Source organism: Cetorhinus maximus, chromosome 24 (genome assembly GCF_964194155.1).
Source record: "Cetorhinus maximus chromosome 24, sCetMax3.hap1.1, whole genome shotgun sequence".
Lineage (NCBI taxonomy): Eukaryota > Metazoa > Chordata > Chondrichthyes > Lamniformes > Cetorhinidae > Cetorhinus > Cetorhinus maximus.
In genome coordinates this window covers 28,136,058-28,158,348 of record NC_135902.1, presented here as the reverse complement: position 1 = coordinate 28,158,348, position 22,291 = coordinate 28,136,058, and the positions used below count along the sequence as shown (strand labels likewise).

Below are 22,291 nucleotides of genomic sequence, written 5' to 3'. Positions count from 1 at the left end.
CACTTTCTCCTACCTCCCACTGGACCATGACCCCACCACTGAACATCAAGCCATTGTTTCCAGGACTGTTACTGACCTCATCTCCTCTGGAGATCTTCCTTCCACAGCTTCCAACCTCAGTCTCCCAACCTCGGACGGCCCGCTTCTACCTACCTACCTGGCAGACCGATCGTGTCAGCCTGTTCCTGTCCCACGGAACTCATTTCTTGCTATCTTGACTCCATTCTCTCTCCCCTTGTCCAGTCCCTTCCCACCTACATCCGTGATTCCTCTGACACCCTACATCGTATCAATAATTTCCAGTTCCCTGGCCCCAACCGCCTCCTCTTCACCATGGACGTCCAATCCCTCTACACCTCCATCCCCCGCCAGGATGGTCTGATGGCTCTCCGCTTCTTCCTCGAACAGAGGCCCGAACAATCCCCATCCACCACTACTCTCCTCTGTCTGGCTGAACTTGTTCTCTCACTGAACAATTTCTCCTTAAATTCCTCTCACTTCCCCCAAATAAAAAGTGTGGCTATGGGTACCCGCATGGGCCCCAGTTATGCCTGTCTCTTTATGGGGTATGTAGAACATTCCTTGTTCCAGTCGTGTTCAATTGATCAATCTTCCTATTCCTATGGTCACTAGCACACAGCACTGAGTAATCCTGTGATTGCTGTTTTTGAAGACCTGCTTTTTAAATTTCCTTCCTCACTCCCGAAAGCCTTTCAGGGCCTCATCCCTCTTCCTACCTATGTCGCTGTTACCAATGCAGACCATGACTTCTGGCTGTTCACCTTCCCCCAGAACAATGTCCTGCAACCGCTCCATGACATCCTTAACTTTGTACCAGGGAGGCAACATACCATCCTGGAGTCACATTTACTGCTGCAGAAATGCCTGTCCGATCCCCTGACACTAGAATCCCATATCACTATTGCTTTTCCACTTATCCTCCCTTCCTATGTAGCTGAGCCACCTATGGTACCATAGGCTTGTTTCAGGCTCCACTCCTCTGAGGAACCATCACCCTTACCAGTATCCAAAACGGAAAACTGATTAGTGAGTGAGATCATCTTGGGAGACCCCTGGTTCTCAGGGACTGCCTGGCAGACATCCATTCCCTCTCTGCCTGTACAATCCTAACCTGCAGTGTAACCACCTCCCTAAATGTGATATCCACATAGTTCTCAGCCTCGCGGATGCACCACAGTGACTCCAGTCCCTGCTCGAGTTCCGAAACCTAGAGCTCAAGCTTCTGCAGCTTGTGACGCTTCCTGTAGATGTGTTCACCAAGGACACATGGTACATCCATGACTTCCCACATACCACAGGATGTACATTCCACTGGGAGAAGCTGACCTGCCATACCATAACTTTAAAATCTATTACAATATATAACTTAGCAGTTACTCACCAGCTTCTTCTCCTACTAAAGTAACATGCAGCTCCTGGTAGGTTAAAAAAGGTAGAAAAAGAAAAGGAGCACCTCCCCCACCAAACGCCCACTTTGTACGCTGCACCCAAAGTAGGGCTCCAGTGCAGACAAAGCTGCACTGAAGAAGGCCTCTTCTTATGCTCCCTGAAAAACTAATTCAAGTTTATGAAAGCCAGTTTAAGCTAGCTACTTAATTAACTAGCTGCAGCTGCTCACAGAGAGCTTGTAGGCCCCTGCTTTAAGGCTGGAATAAAACTTAACTTCGAGTAATTTTTAGTTAATTGCTAAATTAAAGAAAAGACTAGACTCCCTCACTCACCAAACTCCCACTTTGCACTCTATGCACCCAAAGCAACACTCCAGTGCAGACCAGTACTTAAGAATATAAAAGCAAAATGCTATTTAAATGGAGAAACACTACAGAATGCAGCAGTACAGAGGGATCTGGGTGTCCTTGTACATGAAATCACAAAGTCAGCATGCAGGTACAGCATGTAATTAGGAAGGCAATTGGAATGCTGGCCTTTATTGCAAGGGGGATGGAGTATAATAGTAGAGAAGTCTTGTTACAACTGTGGTGAGACCACACCTAGAGTACTATGTACCGTTTTGGTCTCCTTATTTAAAGGGGGATATGCTTACATTGGAAGCAATTCATTCAGAGGTTTATTAGGACAATTTCTGGAATGAGGGGTTTGTCTTATGATAGGTTGTGCAGTTTAGGTATAAACTCATTTGGAGTTTAGAAGAATACTAGGTGATCTTATTGAAACATAGAAGATTCTGAGGGGTCTTGACAGGGTAGATGTTACAGGATGTTTCCTCTTGTGGGGAAATATAGAACTAGGGGACACAATTTAAAAATAAGGGGTCTCTCATCTAAGACAGAGGTAAAAAGGAATTGTTTCTCTCAGAGGGTCATTAATGTTTGGAATTCTCTTCCCCAGCAAGCAGCGGAGGCTAGGTCATTGAATATATTCAAGGCTGAGTTAGACAAATTGATGATTGACAAGGGAATCAAGGATTATGAGGGACAGGCAGAAAAGTGGAGCTTACAGCCACAATCAGATCAGCCATGATCTTATGGAAGATTCAAGTCAGGCTCAAGGGGCCAAATGGCCTCCTCTTATGTCTTATGGTCTTAAACATACTCCATTGCAGCTACTATTCCAATTTTAAACTACTCAATTATGGCTCTCAAATAATAGTCACTGTACCCATAATTATTGGATTTATACTTTAAACCCTCTTTCACCTTGAAGAGATCAGTAACAGAGGCAGGTTTCGTTTATTACAAGGCAAGTTCCAGAAGAGGAAGAAGGTGGGTCATAGCATGAAAAGTTAAACCTATAATTAGCACATAAATAGAGCTAACTCCAGTTGAGCTCAGTAAACAGTTGTCATAAGGCTTGTGATCTGATAGGTATTAGTGCCCATTCACCAAGCAGATAAAAGGTTTCATTTGCAGAATACAATTTTTTATTTCAGAATAATATACCAAGGATCAACACAAACATCTCAGAGCACAACAAATCACCTTGCATGAAATATTTGTTGTGTGGGCAAAGGCAGCAACATCCTATAAATGGCAATGAAATTAATAAACATCTTGGTGGTATTAGTTGAAAGCAATGCTTGTTTGTGTAGCAGGTTATATGCTGATGTACTGGTGTTGAGTTCAAACCCATAATGTTCTGACACAGAATTATGAGTTCTACCAAACGTGCCAAACCAACATATAATACTGAACCAATTAGTAGGTGCATGATATGACACCATCAACTGTGATGGAAATTAAACAAATAATAGACAATTCAAGGGCAGAAAAGTTGACATCTCAATAGTGACCATATACCACATTTAACATTCCACCTCAGCAAGAATTTACCCTGTACCTGAAGGCAGCCATATGCAGAGAAATGGTTAAACTGGAGCCCATATATATTTAAATTAAAACATTTCTACAAAGCATACTGGTGCCAAGTCAAATTACTAAAATTTCCTATCAAACACGGTCTTGGGAGTAGCATCATTGCAAGGACAAAAAGGCAGCCTTGCAGCATATTCTCGCGGTGAACACAAATGGGCAAACGTAACCTCAATAGCCCTACCCACATCTTCAGGTCAACAAAAACAGCTGCAAATTGAAAACTAGGTCAACTGCTTCCATTTTTGTTCATACATAATTAAAGCAAGGACTGTTGCGACTCAGACTTAAACTAGAGCTCACACTGCAGATATTCGAGCGGACTTGTCCCTGCTCATACAACCCGGGTGGACTCAGAAATCCCTCAATCCTAACATCAGGAGCAGAGCCTTCGGCCATCTTACTGTTTGACATCAAATCTCTCTTCCTAAATTCCTTTATCACTGCAACCTCAAAATTCTCCATAAAACCTGCCTCCTGAACTGCACTTTTGGTCATCTCTCCATTGACTTGGTTCTAGTCTAATGCCTAATTGAATCACAGACATTTTGCAACATTGGTAGTCACTACATAAATGCAAAGAGCACATAAAATCAAAGGGCAGCAAGTACTGGAGAAGTGGGAAGAGAATGGACTTATTCCCCTTTTATAAATCCCTTACATTAAATGTAATTTGCACAACGATTGGTTGTTAGACTTTCAAATTCTCTTCCCTGGACAGCAGTGGAGGCTGGGTATAATCAAGGCAGATTTTTGGTCAACAAGGGTAATGGGTAGCAAGCAGGAAAGCGATGATCTTACTGAATGGCACAGCAGGCTCAAGGGGCCGAATGGCATATTCCTGCACCTATTTCTTATGATCTTGCATGTCCTTGAGGTGTCCCAAAATGCTTCAAAGTCAACCAATTACTTTTCTGCGTACAAAAACAATAATGTCTGCAGTTCAAAGTCCGATGAACACTTATGAGGTAACTAGTTTGCCTATTTTGGCGCTATTGGCTCGGGGATGAAGGCTAGCCAAGAGACCAGGAGAACTTTTTGTTCTTCTTCAAAAAGAAGTCAGGAAATCTTTTGCGTCCCCTTGATCTGGCAAATTGGGCCCCAGTTTAAAAGTTTAATACAAAAGACAGCACATCAATATGTAATGACGAATACTCCATAACTTAGCTGCTGATAACAAGAACAAGCCAAGATGGCACTCAGCAACTCTGCCATGCTGTGTTAACCTGACGTCATAAACAAGCAGCTCTTGTTTGAAGCTTTTCCCTGCCTGGTTGATGCTCTGTAAATACAAAGCTGAAAAAAGAAATTGTTTTATTGAGAACTTCAATCTCACTGAGGAGGCTTCAGGCCAATCTACATCCAACAACCTGATCTGAAAACTCCACTCACATTTTGACAGCTGTGGCAAACACCACACAGAGACAATCCACAACATTCTAAAGATCAGAATCCAGATCCACATCTTTGCCAAAAGCTAATCAGTTCTTCCTTAGGCCATATCCTGTGTACCAAGTTTCACTGAAATTGACCATTAAGAGATATTGTTTACAGACAAACAGATTAGCAAACAGGAGCAAGAACATTATCTCTGCCCACCTTCAGTGGAGAGGTAATTATTTTTCATTGATTACTTCAGTCTGCCACATGATAATAATGGAGATGAGCATATCTTCTTGTAAATAGCCTGGTTAAAAGATTCACATTGCAATTTATTGTTTTTGCTTAGCTGCAGCATCTGAGTATTGCTGAGGAAAAAAAAAAATTTTGAAGCTTTTCGTCTTGCACTCATCAGGACAATCGCAAGAATACCAATGTCAGGGGGCATTGGTATTCTTGCGATTTCCTGATGAATGCAAGGCGAAAAGCTTTGACAAAATGTCTTTTTTCAGTAATACTGAAGTTCTGTACTACCAACCGACTATTTGCAGTATATCCGCTGAACAAATTAACAAGTGTTATAAGTAACAAAAATGAGAAACTCTGGAGAATCTAATTTTATACTGGGTTGTAAAGAATTTTGTTATGTCAACGCCCTAAGATTTGTGTAATCATCTGTAGTGACAACTAATTATAGCTGTAAACCTTCCTCTATATGGAAAGATTTCGCACTGTAAATAGTTGATTAATGAAAAAACAGTGAGAAAAGTAAAATATCAAGTTAATTACATGCAAGAGAGATAAACATGGCAATTCACGGGTTACTGCGTGTAAGGCTTCCTAAGAGTAAAACCTGGCATCCCACTGTGTAATTTCTAAATAAAAAGATATCAAACAAGATCTAGAAGATAAACATATAATCTGCAGTGGAGCTATCTTTGCTGTTAGTGTAATTCTTCACACATTCAGGATTGTTCAGTAAGTGCTGTCCAACAGTGGAATTACAATTAATGTTGGACACTTGTGTTGAGTTTTGCAAGCACGGGCTGGTTGAGTACGGTCAGTACTCTGCCTGTTGCATAGTACTCATACCTGGCATCACACCAGCACTGAAATTCATATACCACATTACTCATTGGTGTGGTAGACAGAATGTCTTTTTGGTTTGACATCTCTTTGGCTCAACATACAAAGTAGCAGCAGGAGTAGGCCACTCGAGCCTGCTCCGCATTCATTAAGATCATGGTCGATCTAATTGTAACCTCAACTTCACATTTCTGCCTACCCCCGATAACCAATCACGCCATTGCCCCCTTGCTTATCAAGAATCGAGCTACTTCTGATACGAACATACGAATCAGGAGGTGTAGACCTATTCAAGATAACCAGTCTGGCTCGCAATGTGGTTCACATACATGTGCTAGAAGCTACGTATATTCATATGCAGGACCCTGTTCTCTCCAAACAAAAATATATCCAGGCATTGTACATCTTCCAATTAAACAAAAGCTTAGGGGACAACTGTTGCCTGGTGCATTCCCCATGGCAACACCTCAGCCGGCGCCCACTCGTCAACCAATCAGTACTCTTTCACATGCAGTATGATCGTTCCCTATGAAATTTGGTATTCTTGCGTCTGTCCTGATGGGTGCAAGATGAAAAGCTTCAACAGCATCTCTCTTTTGTCAGCAATATTCAAGCTCTGTACTACCAAGTAACTACAAATTGTATTGCCCAGTATTATTCTTAACATAAAAATTAGCATTCTGAACACAATGAACTCAATTTAAGTAAAACAGGGCTGCAAGAAATAATTCACATCCTCTCTTTTTTAGAAAATAAAATGATAGTCCTTTGTTGCACTTAAAATGCTACAGGATGATAACGGCCACACAAAAAGCAAACTACTTATTTTTGGAGAGAGCTTAATTGGCAATAGTCTCAGCTTGTGTTACAATAACGATACAGTAACTGGGTGTTGATATTACAAATAAGTCCAGAGCAGCTACAACATCAAATGGCACTTCTCCTTCATGCCACTTTACATTTTCAGGCTCAGGCCACCCAAAGGTTTGCAATGGCACCCTTGCATTGATCTGGGGCCAGAGACATGATATTACCAGAACAATGTCTAGAGAATTTGGTGTTCTAAATGCTTTTATGTTTGTTGACTTATCGTAATCTACTGCAAATTAAACAAAAATAATTTTCTTTAACAACAGTACTGTTTCATTAAAGACAGCAAATCACTGCTTAAAAGTGTTCAGACAAGGATCCCAAAGGTGTCTGCATTTGCATAGAGGGCCCCCAATAAAGAAAACCAATTAAACAGAATATAAATTATGGAACAAGAACGCTAAAAAAAAGGAAGAGTAGACCATATGGCCTGTCGAGCTTGCTCCACCATTCAATATGACTATGGCTGATCTTGGGCTTCAACTCCATTTTCCCGTCTGCTCCCCATATCCTTCAATCCCCTGAGACATCAAAAATCTATCTATCCCAGCCTTAAATGTATTAAACAATAGAGTATCCACAACCTTCTGGGGTAGAAAATTCCAAAGAGTCACAACCCTTTGAATGAGTAATTTCTCCTCATCTCAAGTCCTAACCGATCGGCCCCTTATTCTGAAACTATGCCGCCTTGTTTTAGACTCAATGACCAACAGAAACAATCAATGGCTACCCTATCAAGCCCATTCAGAATTTTGTAGGTTTCAAGGAGATCGCCGCTCATTCTTCTAAACTCCAGAGAATTTATTTAGCCTCTCATCAGAACAACTCCCTCATCCCAGGAACCAATTTAGTGAACCTTCGCTGTACCACCTCCAATGCAAGTGTGTCATTTCTTAAATGTAGAGACCAAAACTGCCCACAGTATTCCAAATGTAGTTTCACCAAAACCTGGTACAATTGTAACAAGTTATATATATGCTTGTAATCCAATCCCCTTGCAATATAGGCCAACAAGCCATCTGCCTTCCTAATTGCTTGCTGCACCTACATGCTAACTTTCTGCGTTCCTTGTTCAAAGAGACTTTGGTGTGCTTGTGCATCAACACTTACAAGTTTCATACCTTTTTAAAATATTCTGCTTTTCTATTCTTATGAATTCAATAAAAATCTGGAATTTAAAGTCCAGTGATGACCACAAAATCACTGCTGATTGTCTTAAAAACCCATCTGGTTCACTAACGTCCTTTAGGGAAGAAAATCTGCCATCCTTACCCGGTCTGGCCTACATACGACTCCAGACCCACAGCAATGTGGCTGACTCTTAAATGTCCTCTGAACAAGGGCAATTAGGGATATGGCAATAAATGCTGGCCTAGCCAGTGACGTTCATATCCCATAAATGAATAAAAATGACCAAAGTGAACAACTTCATACTACCCTACATGATATTCCATCTGTCATTTTGTTGCCCACTCACCTAACCTATCTATATCTCTTTCCAGCCTCCCTGTGTCCTCCCCACAGCTTACCTTCCCACCTAGCTTGGTATCATCAGCAAACTTTGATACATTTCTCTCTGTCTCTTCATCTAAGTCATTAATAAAGATTGTAAATAGCTGAGGCCCCAGCACTGATCCTTGCAACACTCCACTATTCACTGTCTGCCCACTTGAAAAAGCCCCATTTATGCCCACTCTCCTTTCTATCCGTTGGCCAATCCTCTACCCATGCTAATATATTACCCCCAGTTCCATGAGCCCTTATTTTGTCTATTACATTTTATGTTGCACCTTACCAACTGCCTTTTGGAAATGCAGGTACACTGCATCTTCCAGTTCCCCTTTATGTACTAGTTAATTCCTCGAACTCAAAAGTAATAAATTTGTCAAACAGGATTTCCTTTTAGCAAAACCATGTTGACTTGTTCCAATCATTCTCTGCTTTTCTAAGTGCATTGTTAAGACTTCCTTAAGAATAGATTCCAGCATTTTCCCAACTACTGATGTTAGGCTAACTGGCCTGTAGTTTACTGCTTTATCTCTCCCTCTTTCCTTGAAAAGCAGCAGTGTAACATTTGCCAACTTCCAATCTAATGGGACCATTTCTGAACCTGAGGAATTTTGGAAAATCATAACTAGCACATCCACTATCTCTGCAGCTATCTCTTTTAGAACTGAGGGTATAGGACATCAGATCCCAGAGGTAGATAAAGGGAAAAATAGAATGAGAGCAAATGAGCCAGGAATATAAACAGATTGTAAGAGCTTCTATAAGTTAAAAAAAAAATGGAAGAGAGTATGTAAGGTAAACGTTGGCCACTTGGAAGCAGAGACAGGAAAAATTTCATGGGAAATGAGGAAATGGCAGAGGCATTGAACAATATTTTGTCTGTCTTCACAGTAGAAGGTACAAGCTTCATACCAGAAATAGACAGTAACCTGGGGGCTAAAAGAGTAGGGAAATTAATGTCAGCAGAGAAAAAGTATTGGGAGAAACTTAATGGACTAAACATAAGAACATAAGAAATAGGAACAGGAGTAGACCATTCGGCCCCTTGAGCCTCCTCTGCCATTCATTAAGATCATGGGTGATCTTGTGTTTCGATTTCCACATTCCCATCTAACCTCAATAACCTTTGATTCCCTTGCCTAACAAGAATCTACCTACCTCAGCCTTAAAAATATTCAATGATCCCGCCTCTACCACCTTCTGAGGCAGAGTTCCAAAGTCACACAACCCTCAAAAAAATTTCTCCACGTCTGTCCTAAAAGGGCGACCCCTAATTTTAAAACAGTGCCCCCTAGTTCTGGAATCACCCACAAGAGGAAACATCCTTTTGATGTCCACCTTGTCCACTCCCACCAGTGTTTTCTGAATCATGCTATTCCTAATTTCCACCCATACTGATTCAACTTCATGATCTTCTGAGGCCAGATAGTTTCTCACTAATGTCCTTATGTCATCATTTACTATCAGGACTACCCATCGTCCTATGCTATTCTGTCTTTCCAAAATATTGCATACCTGGAATATTTACTTCCCAATCTTGATCACCTTGTATTTGTGTCTCTGCAATGCTGATTAGATCTAAATAATTTTCCTCTATTTGTGCTACTAGTTCATCTATCTTATTGTAGATGCTTCGGTGCATTCGGGTAAACCCTTAATTTCTTTTTTTTTACTTCTATTCCCCACAACAACCATATTTGCTGATGTACAATTTCTGTTAAACTTTGTCCCTTCCCGTCTCATTCTGCTTGTCTTTACCTCCATTGCTATGCTGTTCTGATGCCACAAACCTTCTCTTTGGATTTCTAAACCTTCCTTCGCCCAAACCCTCTGCCACCCCCAGTACCCCATTGGTCGTTTAAAGCCCTGCCCACAGCCCCAGTTATACGATTAGCGAGGTTCAAGCAGAGTTCATCCCAACAAAATAGCTCAATCTGCCCTGAGCACTGATGCCAGTGCCCCATGAATTGAAACCCCTTCTTCGCACACCACTCTGAGCCATACATTTAATTTTCTAATCTCGTGAGCCTATGCAAATTAGCATATGGCTCAGGTAACAATCCAGAGATTAGCTTTGATGTTCTGCTTTTTAATTTGGACCCCAACTCCCCAAATTCTTAGGTAGAACCAGGAACAATGCTTTGCTACGTCGTTGGTTCCCACGTGGACCACGACTACTGGATCTTCCCCCTCCAAGTTCCTCTCCAGCTGCGAGATGTCCTTAACCCTGGCACCAGGCAAACAACAAAACCTTTGGATCTCGCTGTCGAGGCTGCAGAGAACAGTATCTATCCCCCTGACTACACCATCTCCTATCACAACCACATTCCTCTTCACTGCTCCCACTTGAACGGCATCCTTCACCATGATGCCATGGTCAGTCCAATCAGTCTGTCTATGCAGTCCTTCCCTTCATCCACACAGAATGCAAGAGCTGAGGTTCCTCCTACACTAAATATTGATTTCCCATACCTACCTGACTCGCAGTCAAACCCTCCTGTGCCTGATCATTGACCAACTTTAAGGTTCTGCCTAACCTAAGGGCTGTGAATGCCTCCTAGAACAAAGTGTCCAGGTAACTCTCTCCCATCCTGATGCCCCGCAATTTCCACAACTCAGACTCCAGTTCAGCAACTCCAAGCCGAAGTTGTCTAAGCTGCAGACACTTACCGCAGATATGGTTGTCCAGGAGTGCAGTGCATTCCACAGATTACCAAAAGCTGCAGTCACGGCACACCACCAGCCCTGCCATTTCTGTCCAAACTTATTTATTTAATTAGTCAGTCAATTAATAATTTACACAGAGTAATAGAAAGTTGCACTCACCTAGCCTGGAGACAAAAGACTCACCAACTGCTGGAGGCTGAAAAAAAGTAGAAAAAGTACCACCTCTTTGCCCCATGCACCAAATTCCCATCTGAACTGAATTCCCAATAACATGCTGTCTACATCTCACTCCGGCGTAAGCTCCTCTCTGAATTCAGATTAATAATTCGTATTTATAATCTTTTCTGCATATATCTATGGAATAAATTATGACATAGCTCTCCTCCTCCACTCCACCCAAACAATGCCAAGACTTTCATGGTGGGAGGTCCTCAAAAACTTTGAACAGAAGATATCACACCTGCAATGGTTTTCTGGTGATACTAGTTCATAAGCACAGATGATTACCAACTCACAAGTATCCATTTCACCTACCATTCATGTTCTGTATTAGCTCAATGAATTCACAAACGCATTGATGGAGGCCAGACTGCCTTTATTAAAATTGCTTGCTTATATTGCTCTGAATTCCTATAGGTACAATGACATTTTATACGTTTTCAATTTTGATTCAAACTGTACATTACTTTCTCAGCCAACTTTGCATGGCACTGGATTGCTCTGTATTAGCTTCAGAATATCTCGCACAACAGTCCTGCATTCTATTAATTATATACCTTCAAATAGTTATATTATTGAGATCTACAGATTTTTTGATATGAAGAGGATTCAAAATATTTTGCTTCTGGAGATTATAGTTAAACGTAATATTTTAACTCTTAGTATTTTCATTGCACTGTATTCAACAATATTTGATTTTCAAGTTAACCCATGTATTCCTGTCTAGAATTGGTGTCTATAATAGATAATTTACTTCCATTAAATTTTATAATTAACTTTATTCAAGTCAGATTAGGGCATTACCTTAGGAACCGGTATCAATACATTTTTGATCAATGGCATTCTTGCATTGGATACAGTTCAGCGAAGGTTCACTAGGTTGATTCCTGGGATGAAGGGTTGTCTTATGAGGAAAGGTTGTGCAGGTTGGGCCTATTCTCATTGGGGTTTAGGAGAATGAGAGGTGATCTTAGTGAAACATAAAAAGATTCTATGGGGGTTTGACAGGGTGGATGCTAAGAGAATGTTTCCCTTTGTAGGGGGATCTAGAGCTAGGGGACATAGTTTCAGAATGAGGGATTGCCTATTTAAGATAGAGATGAAGAGGAATTTTCTCTCTCACACAGAGGGTCATTAACCTTTGGAATTCTCTACTCCGCAGAGCTGTGCAAGCAGAGTCATTTAATATATTCAAGACTCAGACATATTTTTGAACTATGGGGAGTCAAGAGTTGAGGAACAGGCGGGAAAGTGGAGTTGAGGCCAAGATCATATTAGTCATAATCTTCATGAATGTCAGAGAAGGCTTGAAGGGCCAAATGGCCTACTCCTGCTCCTATTTCTTATGTTCTAGGATTAAATTTTAAGCCAGTCAATAGAACACAGAAGGGGGAAATACCAAACACTAAATTTCCATTTACTCATCACTGCGTACAGAAATGGGGCAGATTCTTAAAATGCCAGTAACAATGTTTTGTTATGCTCTCAGCTAATCAACAAAATGCAAGTTCGTTACATGACAGAATCTCTAAAATCCGTACGCGCTGCATGAAGGTCCTCAATTGTAAAATCTCTCTCTTCAAAGAAAAGGATTCAGCAAAGACCCAAGGTGTCACTATAAAAAGGGAATTATTCTTCGTAGGTGATTTACTTTTAAAAATAAATTCAAACACACTGAAGGGAGAGACAGCTATAATATTTTTAGTCACCTTCCCCAGCACGAGCTTGGTTTTTAATGTGATGCCAACAAGTATGAACCAGCCAAGTATAATTTTATATAAAATAAAAACAGAAAATGATGGAAATACACAGGTCAGGCAGCATCTGTGGAGAAAGAAACAGAGTTAACACTGATGATCTTTTTTCAGAACTTGAAGAAAGGTCATTGACCTGAAATGTTAACTCTCTCTCTACAGATGCTGCCTAACCTGCTGAGTATTTTCAGCATTCTGTTTTTATTTCAGATTTCCAGCATCTGCTTTTTGATCAGCATAATTTTATTTCTCGCTTCCTACATCTCTTTAGATAGGGACTCCCTGTTGGATTACGACTGCGTAGCTACCATTTACTGCCCTGCATCTCAACCAATTGCTTGGTCATATGTGAGCCTTGACAGTGAGTGTTGGAAAGCAATTTTGATCAGTCAGGTCTTACAACTAAGTTCAATCACCAAAACTATACCTGCAGATGGCGATAATAATTGGGAGTCCTGGCCAAATTTCCTTTCCACATAACCCAAGGGTGTTGAGGCATATTTCAGTAAACCAACCCGAGAGATCAACTAACTCAGTACACAAATGGGTATTGAACTTGCAACGTTCCTAATCTGTATAGCTGAACAGCTCACTGATCCACTTGGGAAACATTTCACATAATTTCTTTCCACACAAAATCCTTGAACAGAAAGTATTTTACAGTACATCCAAGTATGTGCGATCAATTTCTAGAAATAACTTTAGATTTCATAAGAAGCATGACATGTTTGCTCTGCTTTTTCCGAGTACAGTTATATACTAAACACCGATTAAATTTCTGTGCAAGAGACAGCCAATAACTTCCTTAAACCTCTTATTTATTAAGTTATTGCAAGAAAGTGATTTTGATTCTGGAAATCGTAACATTTATTACAATTCTTACATTTACTATATTTTAGAAATAACATTGGTAGTAAAAGTTTATTTTTTCCCAAAAAAGGGTTACACAATATCAATGCTAAATTTGAGGTCTCTGGAATGCATTAACTTCCTGAACACTTCCCACATATAGGGCAATATCTATGATGTTTCTAAAAATGATTGGTGGCACTTGCATGTTGCTGTCTAATGTGAGTTGCTGCAAAGATTCATAGAAAGATAGCTTTCAAAAAACCTATTATATATACACACTGGTACATACATGCAAAAAATTCTATAGTTTTTTTTTAAACTCATTCACGGGATGTGGGCTTCGCTGGCTAGGTCAGCATTTATTGCCCATCCCTAGTTGCCCTTGAGAAAGGTGGTGGTGAGCTGCCTTCTTGAACTGCTGCATCTGGGTATCTGGAACTCACTGCCTGAAAAGTAGTAGAGGCGGGAGCCCTCACAACATTTAATAAGTATTTAGCTGAACACTTGAAACGCCATAGCATACATGGCTACGGGGCAAATGCTGGAAAAATGGGATTAGAGCAAATAGAGGTTTGATGACCGGCGCGGACACGATGGGCCGAAGGGCCTCTTCCGTGCTGTAAAACTATGATTCTACGCAACATAAACAAGTCCTACGCACGTATTTATTAACCTGTGTTTTTTTTTGTATTCACAGCTGTATGTGCCAAATATTATAAAAGAAAATAACCAAAGGTTTCAGAAACTTAAAAACCTTTCGACCCTCAAAAAGGATTGAAATTCACTGCATACATTTTAAATCGTTTATTCTATTATAATCAGAGGAAAAAACATTCAAAGCTGAATCAAGCCCACCACACCGCAGCTGTTGTCAAAGCACATTCCACATCCGAAGCCATCAGGATGATAAAGTACAGTATGGAGCTTCGTGCAGACAGAGAGAGGGGGAACGTGGGCAGCGGTCCAAAAATGCCAGTGCTTTGGCACTACAACAGAAGCCAGTCAACACCAAAGCTCAACACCAGGCAAAAGAACAGAAATACAAATACTCGTGAGCCAGTACGAATGCACAGACATTTCAGTAAATTGCATTCTGTACGGAAGAAAAAAGAAATGAAATGTATTTCCAATGTGAAACAAGTGCTGGAGAAATGCCCTAGACTTCAATTTCACGTTGCAGTGGCTTGTCAATTTACAAACAAGCTACCACATCTCATTGCGGTGCTGCTGTCATTGCACAGGGACCGAAAGGCGCTTTTTCCATCAGTCGATTTCAAACTCTACTGCAAGGGACTGAGCGATCCTCGGGGTCCAGCGTTATGAAGGACGATTACGCTCTAACGTTCGCTGCTCTGAACTCTCCCTTCCACCGGCCGGCTGAAAACCAGTGCACAGAGCCTTTGCCATTCCTCGCCGATTTACTGATCGTTGTGCTGACAGTTCCTCAAAAAAATCTGCAATTCAATCCATCTCTAAACATCCAAACCCGCCTTGCCTTGGAAGACAGAACGTGCGCCACTCCTGACATTAAAATAAAAGGCAAAACGCAAATCATCTGGCTTACCTTTTATTTTCTTCCTGAGGCTCTTTGGCAGCTTTAAACTCGGGCTCTCTGAAAAGGTCGGGGTGAGGGGGTGGGGGGGAAAGAAAAGCTTTTTTTTAAAAGACCCATAAATTTGGCAGACTCTGAAAACATGCAGAGCGGCTGACAGCTGGGGTCAGGATCGCTCAGGCGACGGGAAGCAGCGGCGAGTTGTACACAAACACACGGGGAAAGGAAGCAGCAGTGTCGCCCGCCTCCCTCCAAACCAGCAGCAGCCCCTAGACAGCGCAGCACATACACACAGACACCCCTAGCAACCGCACCGCCAACAATTACAAACCTCATCAATTTAAAGTGCAAATAGAAGGGGAAAATATCCAACAGCGGAGACAAAACAACGTCAGAGTGGGCTGATGGTGCTATTGGGAAGGGGGAGGGGAAGGAAAAGTTGAGCTACTTTCTCTTGCTCTCGCCGTCAGTAAATTGTCGGTAACGGTGCTGCAGTAGCCATTTTGTTCTAACTGACAAGAGAAGGCTAATCGCGCTGAGGAAATGACCTCTGACCTTGTCTGGCTGACATGTGATCACAACTAAACATCACTCTCTACCCCCCCCCCCTTCGCGCCCAACTGTCCCGCCTCTCCGTGTTGCCACGGCAACCGCTCTGACCAATCGCTTCGGGGCCAATGCATCACATGATTACAAGACCACCCGAACTTTTTTTTAAATCCCTCACTTGGCTGGGATTAAGACGCCTGCAGGGAAGCGATGGGTTCTCAGACTTTCCTACCATTGCTAACCGCGTAAGCAGAGCGGGGAAGGAAGAAAAACGGCCACAAGGTAAACAGCCGAGGAGGAAAAGTGATTAAAAATAATAATGCCATAAAACTTGCAAACAAAACGCTTTCTGGGAGGCACGCCTCAAATGTCACTCCAAATCCAACCAATCCGGTGAGCGCCAGACGCCACGTGACCAGGTTCCCGGCCTCACTGGTTGCTCTGGTAACCAGTCTGCCAAATCATCTATAAAAGCCAACCACAAACAAGCCTGTCCTCAACATATACAAATGACCCAGTAATTGTCAATTGTACATGATCTGATACAGCTCGACTTCATCTGCTTAATAGGTACAAAGCTTATCTAATTTGACCTAGTGAAATAACCCAATCAAAATCAAATATATTATGGCTGAATTGGCACTCTCCTGTGCAGCAGTACATATTCGGAAATACAGCTTCCACTCCATTCTCCTCTAATCAGACCTCTAGCCTGCATTTGGATTTTAAAAATAGATAATATCTTTCTGTCCAAGCAATAAAGTAACATAACATTTCTCTTTGGGTTGGGTTGCCTTTGTTGATTTATTTTAAGAACCTCTAATGTAACATTCACAACAAAACTCATGAAACGCTCCAAGAATTTAGGCAAAAAGACACAACGACCCAGTGGTGGTTTTTTGAATTTTAAAATAATCAGAATGATTCAATTTGAAATTTTTAATTTTTTTTTATTTCCCTACAGATCTTCAGCTCTCCTTTCACCCTCTCTCTGGAAAGCATTGACTCCTTCCTGAGGAATGTAGGTCCCAATCACACTCCAATACTTCACACAGGTGATCATTATGCCTGTGAACCTTGGCAGTCAATTGCAGGGGCAGCATAGTTAAACTCAACACTATAATCATACCAGTGCAGTTTTCAGCCGAGATTACCGTATAGTGATCAGGAGTCAAAATCCAAGTCCTTCCTAACCCATAAGTACTGAGGCTAATTGTAGCACTCCGATTACAAAAGCTTGGCTAAGATCAACTAACTGAGTGCACACCAGTGATTTGGGGTCTTTCTGTTTTGTATGGCTGAGCCACTATAAAATAAACACATTGCATCATTGTACAGTCTTAACTTAAATTTTTGAAAATAATTTTTGCTCCACCTTTATCATGACTTATTCCCTGATAGAGAAAAAGACCTCCAAGGCTGCTGCCAGCAACAATCTTGAATTGGTTGTTAAAAGGTGCACGAAAACAGGCCAAGATTACTTTCTCTGCAATTTTTTCTTCTCTTGCTCACATCCTGCACCCCCTCCCCACCAACACAAATACATCATGAGAGAGTCACAGATGTGAACAAACAGATTTGATTTGCACTATGCCATCTAACTAGCAACTTTCTAATTGACTTTGGAATGAAGTTACCTATAGCAGGTAGAGGATCCTCACAGAATATGTCTCTTTGTCACCATTGATTTTCACAAGGGTTTATTTGTAAAGTACTTGAGAAATATTTTTTTCAATTTTGTTTCTGCTGGGACTTATTGCGATCATTGTAAAATCTCAATGGGTAACTTTTTTAAAAGTCTTCCGAGCAAGCTGTAAGTGGACAAGGTACACTAAAATCAATGCTGGTGAGTGGACACTCTCTTAGAGAATCCACTTGACTAACAGCAGTGAAGAGCATTAGCTTCACCATTCCTTGATTGAAATGTCGCCCTAGGGTTAACAGAGGAGACCCACTGCTATCCAAAAAGAAAAATGTCACTTTAAATATAAATATGTGGTAAAGCTGTTGAAGTAACTGGTTTATATTTTCTAAAACCTAAAGATATTTTCTCTATTAACTGTAAAGCTATGAATTTTAATTGCTAAAAGCGTTTTCCTGACTTTTTTATGCTTTATTTAAATTATGAAAATTTTATACCTCCTTTATTTTAAGCTTAGGTCATCAACAGCCTAAAGATGAACACGCAATACACACAAAAATATCTTACAGATGTGATTGTTTTATGAAATAGTGAATTTTACTGATAATGAAAAATACTTCAGATATCTACATGAAAAAGCAAAGACGTTTAATTACAAATAAAATTGCATTCCCATGGGGCCAATATCAGCACTATGAATGCCTATCACAGCGTGGAAAACCCATATACGTTCTCTGAGAATGTGAATTTTAGAATCTAGATTAAGTTCTCGGAGAAACTGTCTGGACCTACTGTACCACCTACTTCTGACACAATAACTGTCAGTTTAAGTTAAAGATTATTCAAAATGTAGTTAGTGGATTAGATCAATTAAAGAAAAACTTCAAAACAAAGATTTCTGCATAAGTTTGGATCCAAATACAAATTTTGCTCAAAGATTCAAGTTTTTAATGAATATTTTAAACACACTGCTAAATATAGTTATTGACATGATAAAACTCTTGATATACACACTTTTTTTGTTTAGTAATATGCAAGTGATCACAGTATTTTGTTTACTAGCTGAGTTACAGCTTTTACAATACGAAACTAAATGTATTTTGGAAGATATACAAAATGGGAACAAGTGAAAAAGTAAAAATTTAACAGTCTTCTAAATTGTTGTTTTGAATGTGGCAAAGAAAAGCAGGCCAGATACAAAGCTCATGGGACAACTTTAAAAAAAGCTGCAGCACTGGCACGGTATTATAATGTATTTGTGCTCAGCCTAGCTGTTCCTTGTAGTGACAGTTCAAGTTTCCAATTCCAACACAGAAAATTTATGAATTTTGGTCGCACAATCATCGGAAAGAATCAAATGCAAGTTAATGACTTATTCACAGTGAAGAAAGGAAAGATGGAGGATGACTAAGTCTTTAGAGTGGCACTGATAGACACTTAGTGGCAAGCTGCCTGTCCCATCAGAACAGTGCAAGACACACTAAGATCTAAAACAGAGGGTAGGGTAAACATTAATAGTGGGAAAATTAATAAGTGAAAGCTTACAATAAAAATGTATATCTGTATTTGTGCAAAAGGCAAACTTAAATTATCATAATTCATTACCAGTAACAACAGATTTCAAGAAGTATATATACTCTCATTCTAAATGGTTTTAAACACAAGTGAAATAATTTGTGATTGAAAGATGCAAGCTTACGACGATAAGAATGCACATTTAAAATAAATTACAAGTTACTGCACACCAGATTTTCACTGATTTGTTGGGACTTAAAAATCTCATATCAAGTATCTATATAGCACAATATTTCTTACCTGAAGAGATAAAGCTGGAGAAAAATTGTCTGATTTGAAATTAATTTATCATTTTTACTCTGACATACCACCAATTGACACTAGCGACTGTTCTGTTACCATTCAGTTTCAATAAATTAAAGCAAAGAAACCTTGAGGAGTTCTCCAGCCGATTAAGGTTAGATGCTATCTAGCTCCATATAATATTTCTAAATTAGGCAAACATGTAGCTTGCAGGAGCTAGGTATTGTTTGTTGTGTTCAATTGTGCTGGATGAATGCATTAGCTGAACTGATTTCTAATTCTTCTAAGGGCACTGCAGGGATTCCACAGAGACCAACATATTCATAAATAGAAAACAACTGTCTAACAGAAATAAGAGGTGGCACACAGCAATGCCAATGCAACGTAGACAAGCTGGTTACTGCCTATTTGATAAGATAATGCCCTCTAATGTTTGAACCAAAGCCTACACTTCTCACATGACTATCTCTATCTATTATAGATTACCAATGCAGCTTCAGTTCCCTCTGCAACTAATGAACAAGCACTAAAATCAATAACTGCAAAATGTGGATTTGTGTGCTTGCTTTGCACAAACAGTAAATGGTATGCAGGCAGCGGAATGCTCAGGTGGGGGTGGGCTGCATGAACCCCCAGAGGCCAGTGTATTTGTCATTTGGCAAACCAAGATAGATGTAGAGCACAAATTCATCAAAGCTTTCTCCAAAAGGAACACAATTCTTGTTCCAGTGTTACACTCCATCTATCTAGAGTCTGAAAAATGAATAAATAATGAACTGTACATGTCAGATTCCAGGAACAAACAGCATACAATGATACAAAATAAGAGCTAGATAGACTAAAGAATTCACTAGTAAAATAATCTTTATAATGAAAGTAATTCTTTAGCTCAACATTTTAGAGAGTTTCAGAGCTGTTATAATTTAATGTTTTGACAAGACCCCAGTTTTAAATGTATTCAAATTCAATCGTCAATGAGGAATTCAATAATATTTTCCAGTTTATGTTTTCACTACTGCCTAAAGCATGCGGCCCAAACAATAGTGTTTCAGTATTCCGTGTTAGCACAAATTGTATCTGATGTTGTAGATGAAACAATTTAAAGTGTATTATGGCTATGAGGAAAAGGAGCAAAAATAAGGCAGTTTATTTAAAGCAGAAGTAACATAATTAACTGTTTTCAACTTTAAAGTTCAGTCCTAAACTCAAAGCATGATTTTCTTTATATCGCACTTCAGCATTTTGCAGTGAGTGGCTTTGTCTACAAACAGCACAGCAGCTCTACTTATCATGGCAACGTCAACACTGCAGTGCTGGTTCCTTTGTTTCTCCACCAGTGATAGAGCCAGGACCTAACATCTCATAAATTATATCAGCGTGATTGACAATGATGGCATTGTTTGTAAACATAGGCAGGGATGCCAAATATTGTGGTCTATAAAAAATGAAATATCTTTACAGCAAAATGATCGAGGAGCACAGCATTTTGGAATGCAGCCATTTTAATTTTGAACTTTAAATAGACAAATAGTTCATATGGGCATCAGCTGCTACAGGTCAGTGCAGGTAGAAGTCATTGTTTTAAGACATAAGTTTGATTATTGTTCAACTGGAACAACATTCTTTTTTCTTGTCTAACTTAATGAAGAGATCAATGAGATCCTCATAATCTGTGATACAAATTGTTATCTGTTGGTCAACGAAATAAATATTATACCTTTATTGCAGCTAAGCTTTTGTATATGAACGGTGATTATTGTTTAAGGTCAAACAGTGCAGAAAATCTGTAAATAGCTTTCTTTTTAAACATAACAGCATTTCATTTAAAGTAAGATTGTAGTTGATATATTTTCTATTTCTGGTTAAACATTTCTACCTTTGATGGTTTAGGCAAACAGCAGCTCATACCTTAACCGTTACTCATGAAAAAGAACTGAAATCAAATCTATGCTGCTACCCTGTCGGTGAGAATGTTCCTGCAATATGAGCAGTCATTGTACAACCCCCTTTATCCTTTGTGAAAAACTGAACTTTGACAAGCATGAAATGCTTTTCTTTATATTAAAAACACATAAATCATTGAGGAGCTGCCTTATTTGACTTTGCTGAACACATTTCTTTTCTGTTGAAACAATTCAGCTTTGTAATAACTGCAAATTGGCACATGAACTGCATTTACCTACAATGCATTATTTTCACCTTTATATTACTGCACTGAGTCACCTATCCTGTTGCCCTGTGAAATTCTTGTGATATTGTACAGTAATACCTCATAGCTATAATCTGAAATTAGTTTCTTGAAAAGGTAACTACTGTTTTGATAACCCTGAAACCTACCACGGGGCTAAATTAAAGACAACACATTTGACTTCTTGAAAACAAGTAAATCGCAATGAAACATAATCACAAGACAGATTATGAACAAATCTGATATCCTTTCATAGAGACTGTGCTGAGAAACGGCTTCATAGTACAAGAACTTGTCTTTTAATGAAATCTAGTTTATCTGTAATGAAAATGACAGTGAAATGCTGTGCTATTTTAACTCTTTAATTACTCAATTTATAAGCAATTTTAAGAGTGATATTTTGCTTTCCTTAGTTCTTTCCCCATCACATCACACATCATTCACTGGTCAAAGGGGTGTTAAGTAGTTTGCTCCTTGGCTCCTGCCAATGTTGTTCTCTAATCAGCTGTTGAGGCATGCACAAGAGTGGCCTAGGGTGACTTGGCTTCTGACTTTTCTGCCTTCTCCTCCTCTGGGAAAGCTTTTGCATCTCACAAGCAATTTTCCTCAAAGGCTCAACTAAATTTAGAAATTGATTTTCATCAGCCTGCCTTAGAATGTGGGCCTTGAAACTGGTTGGGCCATGCTCATTTCTCAGGCTGGGAGTGCAGTGACTGCTGTATTGATGTAGGTCACATCTGTATCATTGGGTCGCCCTGAACACAGCCGGCATTGGGCTGGCTGCGTTCAAGAAATCAGGTTCGCGTGCAGCTTTGACATGCCGTTAAAGGAACCACTGTAGGCTACAACCAACAA

General features: G+C 40.0%; 1 protein-coding gene and 1 long non-coding RNA gene across 8 annotated transcripts in view; one reads left to right on the top strand and one right to left on the bottom strand.

Annotated features, from left to right (window-relative positions):
• tnrc6c1 (trinucleotide repeat containing adaptor 6C1) overlaps positions 1-15,838 on the bottom strand; it is a 205,322-nt gene extending 189,484 nt beyond the window's left edge. For 2 of the 7 annotated variants that reach the window (XM_078570923.1, XM_078570924.1), the window contains exons 1-2: positions 15,571-15,837; positions 15,252-15,299 (exon numbers count right to left, since the gene is read on the bottom strand). In XM_078570923.1, coding sequence (XP_078427049.1) covers positions 15,252-15,299; positions 15,571-15,575 — 53 coding nt within the window. In that variant the 5' untranslated portion in view covers positions 15,576-15,837. Of the gene's footprint in view, positions 1-15,251; positions 15,300-15,570 lie in introns of all 7 variants that reach the window. The other 5 variants (XM_078570920.1, XM_078570925.1, XM_078570919.1 and 2 more) reach the window with 3 other exon arrangements.
• A 108-nt stretch (positions 15,839-15,946) lies between these two features.
• LOC144699739 (uncharacterized) lies at positions 15,947-21,280 on the top strand. Its single transcript, XR_013580604.1, has 3 exons — positions 15,947-16,070; positions 16,753-16,843; positions 21,139-21,280. It is a non-coding gene; the product is annotated as an uncharacterized LOC144699739 (long non-coding RNA).
• The last annotated feature ends 1,011 nt before the right edge of the window (positions 21,281-22,291 follow it).